At 53.7% G+C, this 14745-nt stretch overlaps 1 protein-coding gene across 4 annotated transcripts in view; it reads right to left on the bottom strand.

Moving 5' to 3' along the window:
* Positions 1–14745, bottom strand: part of Nacc2 (NACC family member 2) — a 78982-nt gene that overhangs the window by 29102 nt on the left and 35135 nt on the right. For 2 of the 4 annotated variants that reach the window (XM_052723319.1, XM_052723320.1), the window contains exon 2: positions 7038–7977. In XM_052723319.1, the coding sequence (XP_052579279.1) occupies positions 7038–7917 (880 nt within the window). In that variant the 5' untranslated portion in view covers positions 7918–7977. Of the gene's footprint in view, positions 1–7037; positions 7978–8723; positions 8749–9258; positions 9635–14745 lie in introns of those variants that run through there. The other 2 variants (XM_052723318.1, XM_052723321.1) reach the window with 2 other exon arrangements.

The following is a 14745-nucleotide window of genomic DNA, read 5'->3' as shown; positions in this document are numbered from 1 at the left end:
TCGGCTAACCCTGCTGGGGGCAAAGGTGAAGGTTTTGTCCTCAGGACCTATGTATACTCTCACCACCCCATCTAGCCTGGAGACCCAGAATGAAAAGATCCTTAAGGCTGGAAAAGAGGCAGCGAAATGCTGTCCCAACACAGCTGGCAGGGGTATGTGACATTCCGGAGAACCTCTGGACGGCCTGGGACTTGGAGCACAGGGTGGTAGGTGCAAGGCCAACATACAAGACTGGCTTTGTTTCTAGAAAGACTGGAAGGGTACTCACAAAAGCCGCGAATTAAACCACACTTCAGGTCTGTAGCCCAACACAGGAGAACACAGCCTCCTGGGGCTGCTGCATACACTTCCTGCTCACAGCTTCTGTGAACTAACAGTAAACATCCATGAACTCATTCTCAACCTTCAGGAAAAGCACGGTACATCCTTAGAGTGGAATCTGAATCCTCGAGAAAAAAAATGAAGTATCTCTCTGTCCTTTAGTACTAACGACTCTTGATGTCAAAGGTAGGAAGCTGGCGTCACTAAAGTCTTGACACTAGAAGGCTTTGGGTCTGAAATAAAATAAGGTGACTGTTAGATGGTATAGAGTTTTCTAAGGAGAACCATCTTCTAAAATTGTTTGCGGTGATGGCTGCACGATTGGGAATGACCCAAAACCACTGAGCTGCAATCATTTCAGGAGTGATGGCCACGACCCACAGGCTCTACCTCAGCAAAACTGCTATGTGTCTGAACTGACTGGGAACCAGAAGCCACAGTGGGGAGGAGCCACAGGGTGCAGGAGGCAATGGGATCAGAAGCTCCCTGTCACAGAGTGGGGTCCTGCCCATTCTGCCCTACAGCTGAGCCCTGCAGACACCAGTAAAGGCTAGGATAGCAAAACAGTTTTGAAACTATTTTGGAAAAATAGGAAAACACAAAGGGCTTTACACCCGACGTGGGGACTTACTTAAAATTACGGTTACTCTCCAGCGGGGAATTTGGCAGAAACAGAACTCCAGGACGAGCCCTCTCAAAGGTGTGAATTCAGTACAATTCCAAACATCCATATGGAAAAAAACAAACTCTCTGCTTACCTTACATCTCACACAAAAGGGAACCAGGGATCTGAATGTGCAGAGTAAATACATACCAAGCTCTGGGCTAGGCAGACAAAATCTTAACAAGCCAGACTCAGGCTTAAAATCCTAGCGTGTGAGAAGCTGAACCAAGACCGCAGCAAACCCAAGGCCAGCCTTGGATACACTTAGAGACCATCTCAAAAAATCACATCAAATCAAACAAAATAAAATCTGAGGGGCCTGATGGTGCACATCGTTAGTCCCAGGACCCAGGAAGCAGAGGCAGGCAGATCTCTGTGGGTTCAAGGCCAACCTCATCTTCATGGTGAGTGAGTTCCAAGCCAGTCAGGGATGTATATTGTAAGACCTTGTCTCAAAACACTAAATAAAATCTTCAGTTGGCCATAAAAATATGAATAAACTGATCTTATTGGACATAATAGCTTACACTTTTAATCCAAGCACTCAGAGAGCAGAGGCAGGCAGAACTCTGTGAGTTTGAAGAGATCCTGTCTCAAAAATAAATAAATAAACACTAGTCTCCAAAAAAACTTTACACCTCTGGTCTCTCTAATATACATCATAATAAAGACACACTGGGCTACACAAAACCTTTTTATACATATATTTGACAAAGAATTCATTTGCAAATTAGAGCAGAAACTCTAAAACACCCTTTAAAAAAAAGGGAAAAAAAAGGCCCTGATAAAGGGCTGGAGAAATGGTTCCTTGGTTAAGAGCACTGGCTGCTCTTGCAGAAGACCCAGGTTCAACACCCAGCACCCACATGGTGGCTCACAACCATCCTTAACTCTACTTCTAGGGCATCCAATACCCTCTTCTGATTTCTGTGGGGACCAGGCATGCACTGGTATGCATACATACACACAAGCAAAACACTCATACACACAAAATAAATCTAAACATCAAAAAGAAGGCGGAAAGAGCAACAGGGACACAAGGCAAACACTGGCACCACACTGATGAGAGCCCAGCCCAGCCCAGACCACCCACATGGAGAATAACAACTTATCAGGACAGCCAAGAGTACACCCAGGGACACAGGCAGAGGGACGAGATTCCAGGGGACAGAGCTGTGCTCCAGGGAAGCAGTGTGCCACCACTGAATTCAAATGCATGTGTGAAAGCCGCACACAAAACTGGCTCAACTGCCTGGAGAGACGCTCAGAGGCTAAGAGTGTGTAATTCCCAACACCCACTTCAGGCCATTCACAACTGCCTGTAACTCCAGCTCCATGGTGACTGGATGCCTCTGGCTTCTTCGTGCTAATGTGCACATACCCACACAGAGAGACACATAATTTTAAAAAATAAAAATAGAGCCAGGCGGTGGTGACACACGCCTTTAATCCCAGCACTTGGGAGGCAGAGGCAGGCAGATCTCTGAGAGTTCAAGGCCAGCCTGGCCTACAGAGCGAGGTCCAGGAAAGGCGCAAAGCTACACAGAGAAACCCTGTCTCGGAAAACCTAAAAAAAAAATAAAATAAAATAAAAATAGAGGCTAAGCCGGGCGGTGGTGGCACACACCTTTAATCCCAGCACTCGGGAGGCAGAGGCAGGTGGATCTCTGTGAGTTCGAGGACAGCCTGGTCTACAAAGCAAGATCCAGGAAAGGCATCAAAGCTACACAGAGAAACTCTGTCTCAGAAAAAAAAAATGCCTCAGTGGTTAAGAGGACTGACTGATCATCCAGAGAACCTAGGTTCAATTCCCAGCACCTACATGGCAGTTCACAACTTTCTGCAACTCCAGTTCCAGGGGATCCAACACCCTCACACAGACATACATGCAGGCAAAACACCAATGTACATAAAATAAATAAATAAATAAGTTATTAAGAAAAAAATAAAGATAAATCTTGAAAAAAAAAAGCTGACTTAAGGTGGTGGACATGATAGTTTATATCTACAATCCCAATACTTGGGAGGCTGAAGCCGGAGGCACAGGCCAGCCAGGGCTACATAGTGAGACCTTGTCTCAACAAAACCAGACAACTGCCTAAAGCAGAAAGCTCAGTGTTCAAGGATTCAATCAAGGAAGCTGTTGGGAAGAGCCTGCCAGAGCCAGGGCTAGGACAACCGAGGAGGCCACCAAGGTGGGTGTCCGAGGAACCTCAGGGCAGCCATCTTGCTGGGCCAGCACTGCCTTCACTTAGCCCCAGCTGTAAGGTATTGATTGCCCTTTAAAGGGGAAGGAGAGCCTCCTGCAGCAACCAGCAGCGCCCCTACCTACACTGATTTTTCTTCTTTGTCTCCACCCTGCCCAAACCAAGGATAAAAGCATCCCTGTTGGGTCCCTCAATGGACCAAGCTGGGCTCGGACTACATGTCCCTGTCCAGGCCAAGAGTGATCAGTGGGGCGTCTGCAGTCTTAATACCCTAATCCAGCCCCTCTCCCTTCTCTTGGGGAGCTGTGGCCAGGACACTCTCTAAGAGGAACTATGCCAGCTAGTCGTACAGGAGAGTCTTTCCGTAAACTGTATCATGCTAGGAAAACTGGGAGACAGTAAGCAAGACTACCCAGACAGGAGTCCTCCTCACCACACTGGCTCTGTGCAGGCCCAGGCAGCCTCAGGTACGGGATGGTTGAAGCCCCAAATGACCACATGGGTCTCACTGTGTTCCACACAGGTCTATGGTAGCAATCTGCCACTGCTCCCCTTTCAAACACCAAGCACCACCTTGTGGGTCTCTTTCAGTGGGCAGAGTCAGGATAATCATGCCACTGTGTGCTGAGACAACTCCCAATTTTGTCCACCCATGTCAAGGAGTGGGCACAGTGGAGATGGTGGGTGAGGGCTCTGTGAGCAGCCCCAACTTCCCCTCAACTTAGGCGCCCTCACATGGCGGCCCTCAGAGATGGATACCAATTCGCCTGTCTCAAAGAACAGAGTCAGGAGAATGGGCAGAACCCAGGAGTGGGTGCCCTCTGAAGGGAGATGGCATAAACACACCAGGCGGGGCTTTGTCTCAGACTTCTAGAGAGCAGCGGCTGGCAGCAACAACTAAGCATTTTCCAGGGCAGAGAGGAGCTGGCCTTGCCACCAACGCCTACTGAAGGGTTAGGCGAAGGCAGAGCATGGGCAGCTCGGTGGCCTGGGTCAGGAATTCCCATGAGACAGGACAAGGAGGCCTGCTGGTCCTAGTCACTGCCATGCTCTCTCGTCTAGCTACCCTAACCCTCATCCTGCCCTATCACTCTCCTTAGGTCTGCATGACCTTGACCCCACCACAGCTCAGTAACTACTTGTGGTCCCCAGAAAGTGAAGCAGCAGCATGCCTACCTCTAAAGGAGTCGGGGGAGTCAGATCTGCCCCCTGGAAGCCCTGAACAGAAGGCCTTGGGAGTAGAACCTGATCCCACACTGCCCCACTGGGCCTGCTGCTGTGACTAAGGCAGCCCCTCGCTCTGGGGCTCACTGTCTGTGTGTAGACAATACGACCCAGCCTGGAGCCCTGAGAGCTCGGATAAGCTTCCTGTGCCAGCGAAGGATAGGGTCGGGGGAGGGAGGAGGAGGGAAGCGGCTTGGGCTGTGGCTCTGTCTGTATCCTTGGCTATGTGGGATCCAGGACTGGTGCATCAGTCTCCTGCTCTTGAAGCGCTGGCCACTGACACACTGAGGCAGACAGCTGACAATCTCTCTAGCATGGGGAGCTCCAGAGTGTACACGTGTGTGTGCTTTACTTCTGGAGAGGGCTTACCAGCAGCCCCAGAGGAGTGACATTGGACATCTTCTGCCTGTCCTCTCTTGTTCTCCCTCTGTGACAGCACGAATGTCCCAAGTGCCCACTGCCAGCACAGCAGGGCCGGGAGCAGGTTCCTGTACCCGCTGTCCTGCTACAGAAGTCTTGGGCGCTAGAAGGGCCGCCCTGTGTAGGTTGAGATAAGTGGGGTGGGCAGGAAGCAGAGATGGGTATCCTGCTGTGTGAACTGAGACAGTAAGCCTCAGAGGGTGGAGCTGTCCTGCCACAGAGCTTCTCAGTGGCCTCACTTCTTACAGCAATGGCCGACAACTAAGATCAGAGCAGGAGTCAGAGGGAGGGGACAAAAATGGCTCAAGGCACAGCAGGGCTGGGTTACGAGGGTGCCGCATTATTTAGGGAGGAAGTTAAGACAGGGTTCTAATGTGTCCCAGGCTGGCCTCAAACTCCCTACGCAGCCAATAACCTTGAAGTTCTGAACCTCCTGCCTCCACCTCCTAGCACTAGAATTACAGGGTGGATCATCATGCCTGGTTTTAGAGAGGGTACTGTTTTGAGCAGTACAGCAAGGCACACTGGGAACAGGTCCTAAAGAACAGGGCGGCAAGGGGGTCCCAGCAGCCATTTTACACACAGGGCACACAGTGGACAGCACCATTACAGTATAGGGCACACAGTGGACAGCAGACTGCGGGTCCCGGAGTAGCACTGGCCAGCCCCTCTCTTGGGAAACTGAAGTCATAAAGACTCTTTGTAGGAGCACCTGAGAACAGTCTAGAGTCCAGCAGCTCAGATTCAGGCATCTTACCTAAACAAGGAGCAATGGGCAACCAGCCCCAGGTGTGGACATGAGGCTATCCCCAGACAAAGCCAGACCCAGGGAGCCTGCAGCTCCATGATCAGGGTCAGGCCTTCCCTACCTGCTCATCCCATGGCTCCCTTCCCAAGCACGTCCAGGGTAGCAACGTCACCACCAATAACCTAGATTTTAACCAAGAAATTACACACCCCCTTCTCTGCCCCACTTACGGGCCTGCTAAAGAGAAAAAGACACAAGGAAACCTAGACCGTGCACAGGGGCCGACGGAGCAGGGCCAACTCCACAGCCTGTCTGTCTTCCAGTACACCCCATTACCACAAAATGGGTCATGCGTGATTCCCTCCTGACACCCAAGGCCCCACAAAACAGCCTGGGTGAGGTCCCTGCCCCACAGCCCTTAAAACTGGGAACTCTCTGTGAACTAAGAGAGCTGAAGAGTTCGAGTGGGCTGACGAAGGGTGGCTGAGAGCTGCCCAGCCTCCTTTCCCACCCTACACTTGCCAGCTCTGCAAAACCTTCCAAGGCCACTGTCCAACTGGCTCCTCAGAAAACCTGTTGAAGCACCTGGGCTGTGCCTGTGCAAGGTTAAGGAGTCTGTCTGGCCAAGCGTCAAACAGCAGGTTCAACACATAGGATACCGGATACACTGTGCTCTGTTCCACTCTCCCAACAATCCATAGCCAAGGTCACCCTAGAGAGGCAGGGGCTGTGCAAGGATGATCCTGAGGGATAAGTAGAGATTGGATCCTTACTGGCTCCATGGAATCCCAGTGAGCATCCCCTGCCCTCAGCCCACACAGATTCTGCCTAGACCCCACTGCAGAGTTGTGTCCAGCCATCAATACAGCATCTAAAGGAGTAACAGCCCCTGCACTACAGAAACCTCCAAGCCTTGGGGTCCGGGGAACAAAGGGTCTTTGGTCCTTCCCTGGCCTCCTAACCGACGGTCAGAGAGGTGGAAGACCCCACAGATTGGTGGATTTCCTGCACATTGGTGGGTTCCCTGCAGTGGGCCTGCCTACCCTGACCAATTCAGTGGCTAGCATGTATCTTGCTATCAGGAGAAAACCAGCTACCAGTCCTCCCCATGAAAAGGAAACAGAAGCTATCTACACAGACCCAGGAGGGCCAGAGCCCCATTCTGAAGTGCTTATACAAGAGTGTAGGACTCATTAAACCTAAGGGGACTCCTGGGCCAGAGGCCTTCAGCTCTTTCATAACTCTGCACACTACGCTACAACTGGCAGACCAGTGTCTATCATCTAATGCAAAGGGTCCGAGCCGCTGCCTAACTTTTCCGGCCTACACACTCTGCCTGCAGCATAGTGACCTTCTACACCAGGCTGCAATCGTCATACAGGCCCTCTATACAACATGCCCTCTGTAGGCTGTTTGCAGGGATGGCATAGTGCCAGGCCCTGCCACGTGTTACCTGCATAGTTTCCTGTGGCCTTAATGTACATCTGGCCATACTGCTCCTCCACCATGGTATCATAGGCCTCGTCATCTTCCTCATCCTCCTCGTTGTGGTAGGAGGTGGGGCTGTCAGTGGTGGGCAGGCTGCTGGCCCCAGGACTGGTCCGCTCCCCCTGGGGATAGGGTACCTGCTGGATGCTGGGGATGAGAGTGGCCAGGCTCGGCACTCCGTAGTAGGAGACTCGAGGCAGCTTCAGAGGGGCTGTGCCAGGTGTCCCTGCAGTACCTGTAGCTACTGCCACACCATCTCGAGGGCCCGTCTCCAGGGGGCGCTTAGAAGCCAGGCCCGGGCCAGTGGCAGGTGGCATCTCCATAGCTTCATGCTTTACCCGGGTCAGAAGTGGGATGGGCACAGAAGGGGATGCGACATAGGCAGCAGTGGCCGGTTGCAGCTGGTTGCACGGACTCTGGGGCTCTGAGCTGGCATCCTCGATCATGGCGGTCTGCGAGTCACAGTGGGGTGAGCTCACCTTGAACATGAGGTCTGTGCCCCGCTCAACGATGTGCTGGATCTGCAGGAAGCCTGCTGTGTACATGACCACGAGCTGCTCGCTGGCCGCCATGGTGAGCTTGCCTGTGTAGCAGAAGGACAGAATCTGCTGGAAGCAGGCAGGCGGCACAGTGCCCGGCAGCTCGAATGCACTCTTGCTATTACCGCTGAAGAGGTCTCGGAAATAGAGGCTGCTGGCGGCCAGGACTGCACGGTGGGCCTTGAAGGCCTGGCCCTTGACCACAATGGACACATCACAGTAGAGGCCCAGCAGGCGCTGCTCATTCAGACAGCCAAGCACTGTGTTCCCGAAGTTGGGGATCTCGATGTGCAGCATCTGAGACATGGCGGGTGCCGTGGTGGGTGGGCTTCAGACTTAGCGTGGGACAGACTGGATGAGGCACATCTGTTGGGGGGAACACACTGTGGTTAATTAACTGCCAGATGTCCCCACCCCATCTAGTAACCCCAGCTCCCAATTTGCTCTCTGACAAGGCAAAGGATAGAGCCCTGCTCAGGCACTCTCCCTAGCTAGAACACCCACCCCCCAAGAAGGTATTTGGGGGTGGGGTGCTCAGAATCCAGATCCTGGCTTGGAAGCAGAACACAATGATCCTGAGCCCCTACACAGGCAAGAAGACCTCTGTCACCTACCCCATCCACAGCACCCATGAACTGCTCCCAACAGTCCCCTGAGGGCAGGGCTTCATTCCCCCATCTCTGCAGAGGACACTGGACAGAGGCCTGAAGCCTCCAGAGAACAAGACAGGAGTCAACTGGACAGACAAGTCACCCACTGGGTGGGATGTGAGAGGGATAAGGACGGAGCCCACGAGCGATCTCAGGGACTCCTCTCTAGAGGGAAAAAGTTCCCTGAGCCAAGAAGCCCCTCACTCTGCAGCCTTCCCTGGGAAGGACGTCCCAGGGCAGGGAGGGCTTTAGTTCAGGTTTGTTTTCTCTCGTTGCGGGCAGAGCAGCCTGCGGAGGGCACTCCGAGAACTGCAGAGCAGCTCTCCCCCTCCCATACCCCTTGCTCAGCTTCAAGCTTCCTCTGACGGACAAGACAAGGAGGGACGAGGAGCATTAGGAAGGTGGACTAAGGCCGGGAGAACTCTCTGGGCTCCTTCTTCCACTCTTCCCTTGGGGACAGACCTCTTTCTGCCGGGTGGAAGGGCTATGGGTGCACTCTGTGCTTCCTGGCAGCTCCCAAACCCGGACCCGGGTCCTGAGCGCCCTCAGAGATGCAAAAGGAGTTGGCGCTTGTCGCAGGGCTGCCTCGCGCCTGTGCGCCCTCCCTCCGCCCCACTTCCAAAACTGGCCAATCCCTGCTGGCTTGGTCCCAGCCCAGGTAACTAGAAGGGTCTCAGGACTAAACCCGCCAGGGGGCAGGGGTGGGGGCAGGCTGCCACTGTTTATCAGCACAGGACTCTGCCGGTGGCGGGTGGGGGTGGCCGGAGAAGGCGCAGGCCCTGGCCCAACTCTGCAGAGCCGCACAAAGGGCCGCTGTGTCCCGCTGGAGGAAAGTGCGGGCGGCCGCAGAGGCGCCGGGTGGCTGGAGAGGAGGGCGGAGCCACCCTGCGCCAGGAGTTGGGCAGGTGGGCGCAGCGCCGGGGCGTCCCGCAGTGCCCCCGCTGCAGAGAAGTTGCTGGGCTGGCCCGCAGGCACTAACCGGAAAGGAAAGACCTACCTTTAGCGGCTGTGGCCGGCGGCAGACACTGCCCGCTCAGCCTGGCAGCAGGCTCCCGCACGCCGGCCCGCCAGCTGCTCGGGGAATGCAGCAAGGAACCCTGAGGTGGGGAGGGTGTGAGGAGCCCTGCAGGAGGGGTGGGGGTGGCAGAGAGCTGGGCGCTGGGCTCGGCGGCCGCAGCTCAGCTGCACCCAGGCCGGCTCTCCCGGGCAGCGCGCAGCATCTCAATGAAGCAGCCGGATGCAGACGAACATCCAGGCAGCTCTCGGGAATGAATAGCCGCCTTTGATTTGGGAGCTGAAGTAAATGCCAGCTCCCAGCCCCAGCTTTAAAAACAGTGGCGCGTTGGTGCCAGAGGAATGCACGGCTCCGGGTGTTGGTGCAAGACAGACTTTTGATGACTCACTGCAATGCAAACAAAGATGGCAGAAATACTGTACTGTACGTGGAGAAATGCTTCGTGGTGCCACGGCAACTGAGACAGCTTGGAAATTTATAGTGCAGTTTTGCATATGAATTACCCAGTAAACTGCCTCTCTGCCATCCTGTACAGACCCAGTGTCAAAGCATTTAAACTATTCCAAACAGTCTGCAGAGCTGGCAGAGCGTCTAGCTTAACTCTTCCTGGGTAGCAGAGGCTGGGCAGGAGGCAGGGCAAGGCGGCTAGGGAGAGGAAGGATGGCAGCACCAGGGTGGGGAAGGGGTTCAAGCACAGCCAGGAGAGCGGGGAGCAGGAAAGAGGACGCCAGAGGGTCCTAAAGAGGCAGAGACCGGGAAGGGGCAGAACCCCAGAGCTATCTCCCCTACTTCTCCTCAGGGCCTCAGAGCCAAGTACCTGGGTACCCTGATGGGCCACAGGCTCCACAACAGCAGGCCCTGTAGGTCCAGAACCCTGCCCCCAGCCCACCCCCATCTTATCCCTGACTGATTCTTTAAGAAAGGCGCAACTCTGTGGCCAGGCAGACCCCTGCAGAGGTGAAGGGTGCCTGCTCTTTTGGTCCCCCTGAAACACTTCTTGGAAATGAGGACTAGCTATGGGGGCCTGTCTGAGGTGTCTCCCACGCTCTTTATGAGGTCTTTTTCTAGGAAGGAGCAGCCATGCTCTGCTTGTGCAAAGGATAGGCATCTCCTTCCAGACTTACACCATTTGCTTAATTGCAAGGGCCTTAGGGAGAGCTATTAGACAGCCTACATCAGTTTCCCTCGCCTGTCACTAACTGTGCTTCCAAATATATATATATATATATATATATATATATATATATATATATATACACACACACACATACACACATATATTCTACCTGCAAGGCTGGACAGGGTCAAGGCTGGCAATGGTGATGTCTACTGAGCAGCAGTACTATCAAGGTGACACAGGCTGGAAGGAGGTGGTAACATTAATGGTCCCTCATTCCCGGTGTACCCTCCGAGGCACCAAGAGAACAAAAAAAGAGCCATCTGGCGCCTCCCTATTTACACACTGTGGGCTCCAGACAAAAAGCCGCTGAACAGGGACGGGAGGAAATCCAGGTGTGGAGGCTGCCAGCAAGCCTAGCCTGCAAAGCCCTCCAAGCCTTTGTCCTAATCTTCTTTGCCTCCTAAAGGAGGTAATGAGGACCCGCGGGATGGCCATGAGGCTCACTGGGACTTGGGGGCTATAAACTAGTGCTCAGGGCTGCTGAAGGGCTATTCTCCAAGGCCAGGAGACCCAGGGCTTTGCAGGATCACCTCTGGGCTGTACCTTATCCAGAACAAACCCTCCACTTTCCTACTTAGCGGCTGCTTTCTTGCAGAAATCTAACAGGTAGGCCTCACTAGCCCATCTTGGGCAGGACTAGGTAGGTTCTAGGCTGAACAGGCCACTGGCTGACTGTTGGGCCTGGCTAGAGAGGGACTGTGCTACTCAGAGACACACAGCACATAAGAGACCAAAATGCCCCATTTCCAGATCTACAGCACCCACCATAGAGAAGCTTTCCTCTCAGAAAGCCACAGCTTCTGCCACAGGCAACCCCAACCAACCAGAGGCTCTCCTGAAGCCTGGCCAGGGGGAACGAAGCCAGCAAAGCTGCAGTATGACCCAGCTCCGGTAGGGTCCCAATACCCAGGGCTAAGCTGATCAGTAACCAGGTACAAAGAATCAGAGGGCCAAGTAAAGCTCCTGGGACCAGCCCCTTCCAGCAGAGTGGGCCCCAGCTTGTGGGCCAAGTTGAAATTCTATGTCCTGCCAGCATCAGCCATTTCCTATGACCTGCAGTCTCGGGTGTCAGTTGTGTGCCGGGGGTCAGGGTGGACTCTGGGGATGTTACAGAGCACAGAATGAGACAGAATCTGTCGTGCCTGCAGTTTGGGCCTGCTACTGCGTAGACTGATGATGTCTATGATTTGCTCTGACCTGAGCAGGTGAGGCATTTGTGTCCATCCCTCAGGGGCTGGTGCCCAGGACCTGGGCCAGTCCAGTTCAGACAGAAAGGGGGCCATTATTCTCCCAGAAGGTGACGAGGCCGGCTTGGTCCCCTGGGACTGAGGACAACTGGTTCATTTGCTCCCTTGTCCTCAGGCCACCTGTGCTGGCAAGGCTGATGCCGCACCCAGCCTGCAAGAACTGGACCGGAGCTGGTTTTAGGTTGCTTTCTTAGAAGCCTTGGCTGGGGCAAAAACAAAGCTGAACTTTAGGAGAAAGGAATCAAGTAAAGGCTTGGCTTACTCTCCAGGACCGTGAAAGTAAGACTGGCCAGGGCTGACCCTGGAGCTGCAGCCAGGTGAGGGAGCCGCCCCTAAGTGGGCCAAAGGCGGACCGGTGGGTAGGACAGAGTCTGACAGAGCACCAAGGCCTCCTCACAGCTCTCTACACTAACCCTATGGAGTGGTGTCCAGCTGTGCTCTGCAACCTCTGTAACTCGATTTCCCTGTTTCCCTCCTTGCCCAGCAGGGCTCCTCTCCAAGGTGAGCTCTGCTATATTCGTTTGCTTATGGAAATTTCTAGAGTCAAGTAGTAAATTGGCAGTATCGGCCTTTGCTTACCCCTGTCCATCCTCACAGCGTCTGCACTGAGAAAACGGTCTCTTGATAACCACCTTCAGGATGGACCCTACTTTGGGAAACCCATGAAAACATCCCAAAGCCAAGTACAATTCCTACTGCTATTCTCACCTTTGGTTCCCTTGCCCCACACAGCAGAGGCTCCTGGGAGTTCCCAGACATCTCCAGAATAGGAGATGGGTGAGGTCTTTGTAGACAGTTCCCCAAGGGAGGCTAGGGTCCTAACAGTCCCTTGAAAGCACCACAGCCAACAGACAGATGTGGAATGCAAAATGATGAGGGGGGATATTGGGGACAGAGGTGACGGTTCTAGAGCCACATCCAGATACACTTGCACATAGGGGCCAGGCAGTGTCTCACCAGAGTTCAGTTTCCAAGCAGAAGGGATTCACTTCCCAGGAAGGGTTCAAATGAGAACATAGATCTCAGCCACACAGCACTCTAGGTCTACCCAGGTCTTAGAACCACACCTCTGGGAAGCAAAGGCACAAGACATCTGGCAGGCACAAAACCACTCCAAGGGTATCTCCAAGGACAGGACAAGCTCACCCATAAGCAGAGGCCAACCTTCCCAACACCCCCAAACCTGTGGGTCCTGTCTGGAATCTGGCAGAAACTCTTCATCCCACCAAGGACTCTAGGAACTTGCTAGACAGTGGCACAGCACTGGAAAGATGGTGCTTGGTGTCTGCACGATGACTACCAGCAAGCAAAGGAAGGAGAGAGAAATTCAATTATTTTGCAGATTTAGTTCTGTCAATTTAATAAGACGCTCTGGCCCTCCACAAACACACAGGTACCACCACACAGTTGCCAAGGAAGAAGGCAAGGGAGCCCCTCCCCAAGCAGCCTCACCATCCCGTCAGGCCAGAAGAACCGGGAGGTTTGTACAAGGCATCATCAACCCCAGGAGGGACTGCAGACGGAGGCTGCCGGAGGACAGGGGCAGGAGCGTGTGGGGTTCCAGGAACACAGCCCGGCAGGAGCTCGGGGAAGACGGCAAAGGAACCCCTTCCTGTCACAGTGCAGGCTAGGGATCCGCTTCCTTCCCAACAGCTGACTAGGCATGCCATCACCAGAAAACAGCGGGGGACGGGGTGGTGCCCCAGAGCCCCGCGTTAACCCTCCCAGGGTCCTGGCTGCTGGCTCAGGAGTGCTCAGGTCTCCAAGAGCTGGGTGAGGCACCAGGTTGGCCCTGAGGTTTGCATTAAACTTTTAAAATGCCATCAGGCAGAGCTGGGCCGCCCCAGGCCTTGCTGCTAATGGAATCTTCGGCATCTCACGGAAGGCAAGCAGAAGCAGGAGCTGCCAACGCCCCTTCCCACCGTGCTCCCCTTCCCACGGTGCTCATGGTAACTGCAATGCTGCTTGTTTGCCCATCTGAACCGCTCTAGATGGTACAAATGAGAAGGCCGGGATCACAGACCCGGGAGCTGCAGACCCAGGGTCTGAGTCCTGCGAACCTAAGTATCAAATCCCCTGGCTTCCTACTTTTGCCATCCAGGGTCAGAGCAATCTTTGGTCATCAAATGACAAGAGTAAGAAGGTGAGGTCTGGACCTGCTTAACTGACTCCTCTTGGGTACCAGAACTAGCACTGCATAAGGTTTCCTAGGGTTCTGCTACAAGAAGAGAATATATCGCAGCCTCCATACTTGGAGAAAGAGAGGAGGCACAGGGACCTCCCCAGCTCTAGTCTAGGTCACAGAAGAAGAGGCAGTTCCCCAATATGATAGGTTCCCTTGGAGAAGCAGGGAGGAACCACATTAGCCCCTTTAGATGAGGCTCTTCCCTTCCACAAGCCATGAGCAGCCTCCACCCCAGACCACAAGCCTGGGCCAGCATCAGTCATAAAAGCCTGTTTTAACTGCACACCCCAATGTTTGCCTGGAAGCTTTTTTCTTTTCACTTCTTTTTTTTTCCCCAGAAGGATAAGGGAGGCTAGCCAATTCAAAAATTGGCTTGTCAATCTTTTCCCCCTTGCTGCTCTTTAACCGTCCTTAGAGAGAGGACAAAACCAGTGTGAGTGTGTGTGTGAGTGTGTGTGTGTGTGTGTGTGAGTGTGTGTGTGTGTGTGTGTGTGTGTGTGTGTGTGTGAGTGTGTGTGTGTGTGTGTGTGTGTGTGTGTGTGTGTGTGTGTGTGTGTGTGGTCCATGCAGCATAAGCACCCACGCCCAGGGATCACAATGACAGGTTGTGCTTCTCCTCCTCCTGACGGCCAGTCTTGCATCTGACAGCACTGGCCCTTGAGGGTTAGTGTGGCCCAATAGAACCTTATGTCCACAGGAACAGCACAATCATGCAACACCTTTTCCCATCTACAGCTCACCTACGGTATAACCACCTGCCCCAATCAGTCTGTGTCCTTCTAAGCCAGTGGTTCTCAACCTGTGGGTCGCAACCCCTTTGGGGCCGCCTAGCAGATATCCTGTGTATCAGATATTTA

The sequence above is a fragment of the Peromyscus californicus genome, unplaced genomic scaffold (genome assembly GCF_007827085.1).
Source record: "Peromyscus californicus insignis strain IS unplaced genomic scaffold, ASM782708v3 Scaffold_7__1_contigs__length_154581171, whole genome shotgun sequence".
NCBI classification, from domain to species: Eukaryota; Metazoa; Chordata; class Mammalia; order Rodentia; family Cricetidae; genus Peromyscus; species Peromyscus californicus.
Note: the sequence above shows the minus strand (reverse complement) of the source record. Positions and strands in the feature narration are given on the sequence as shown.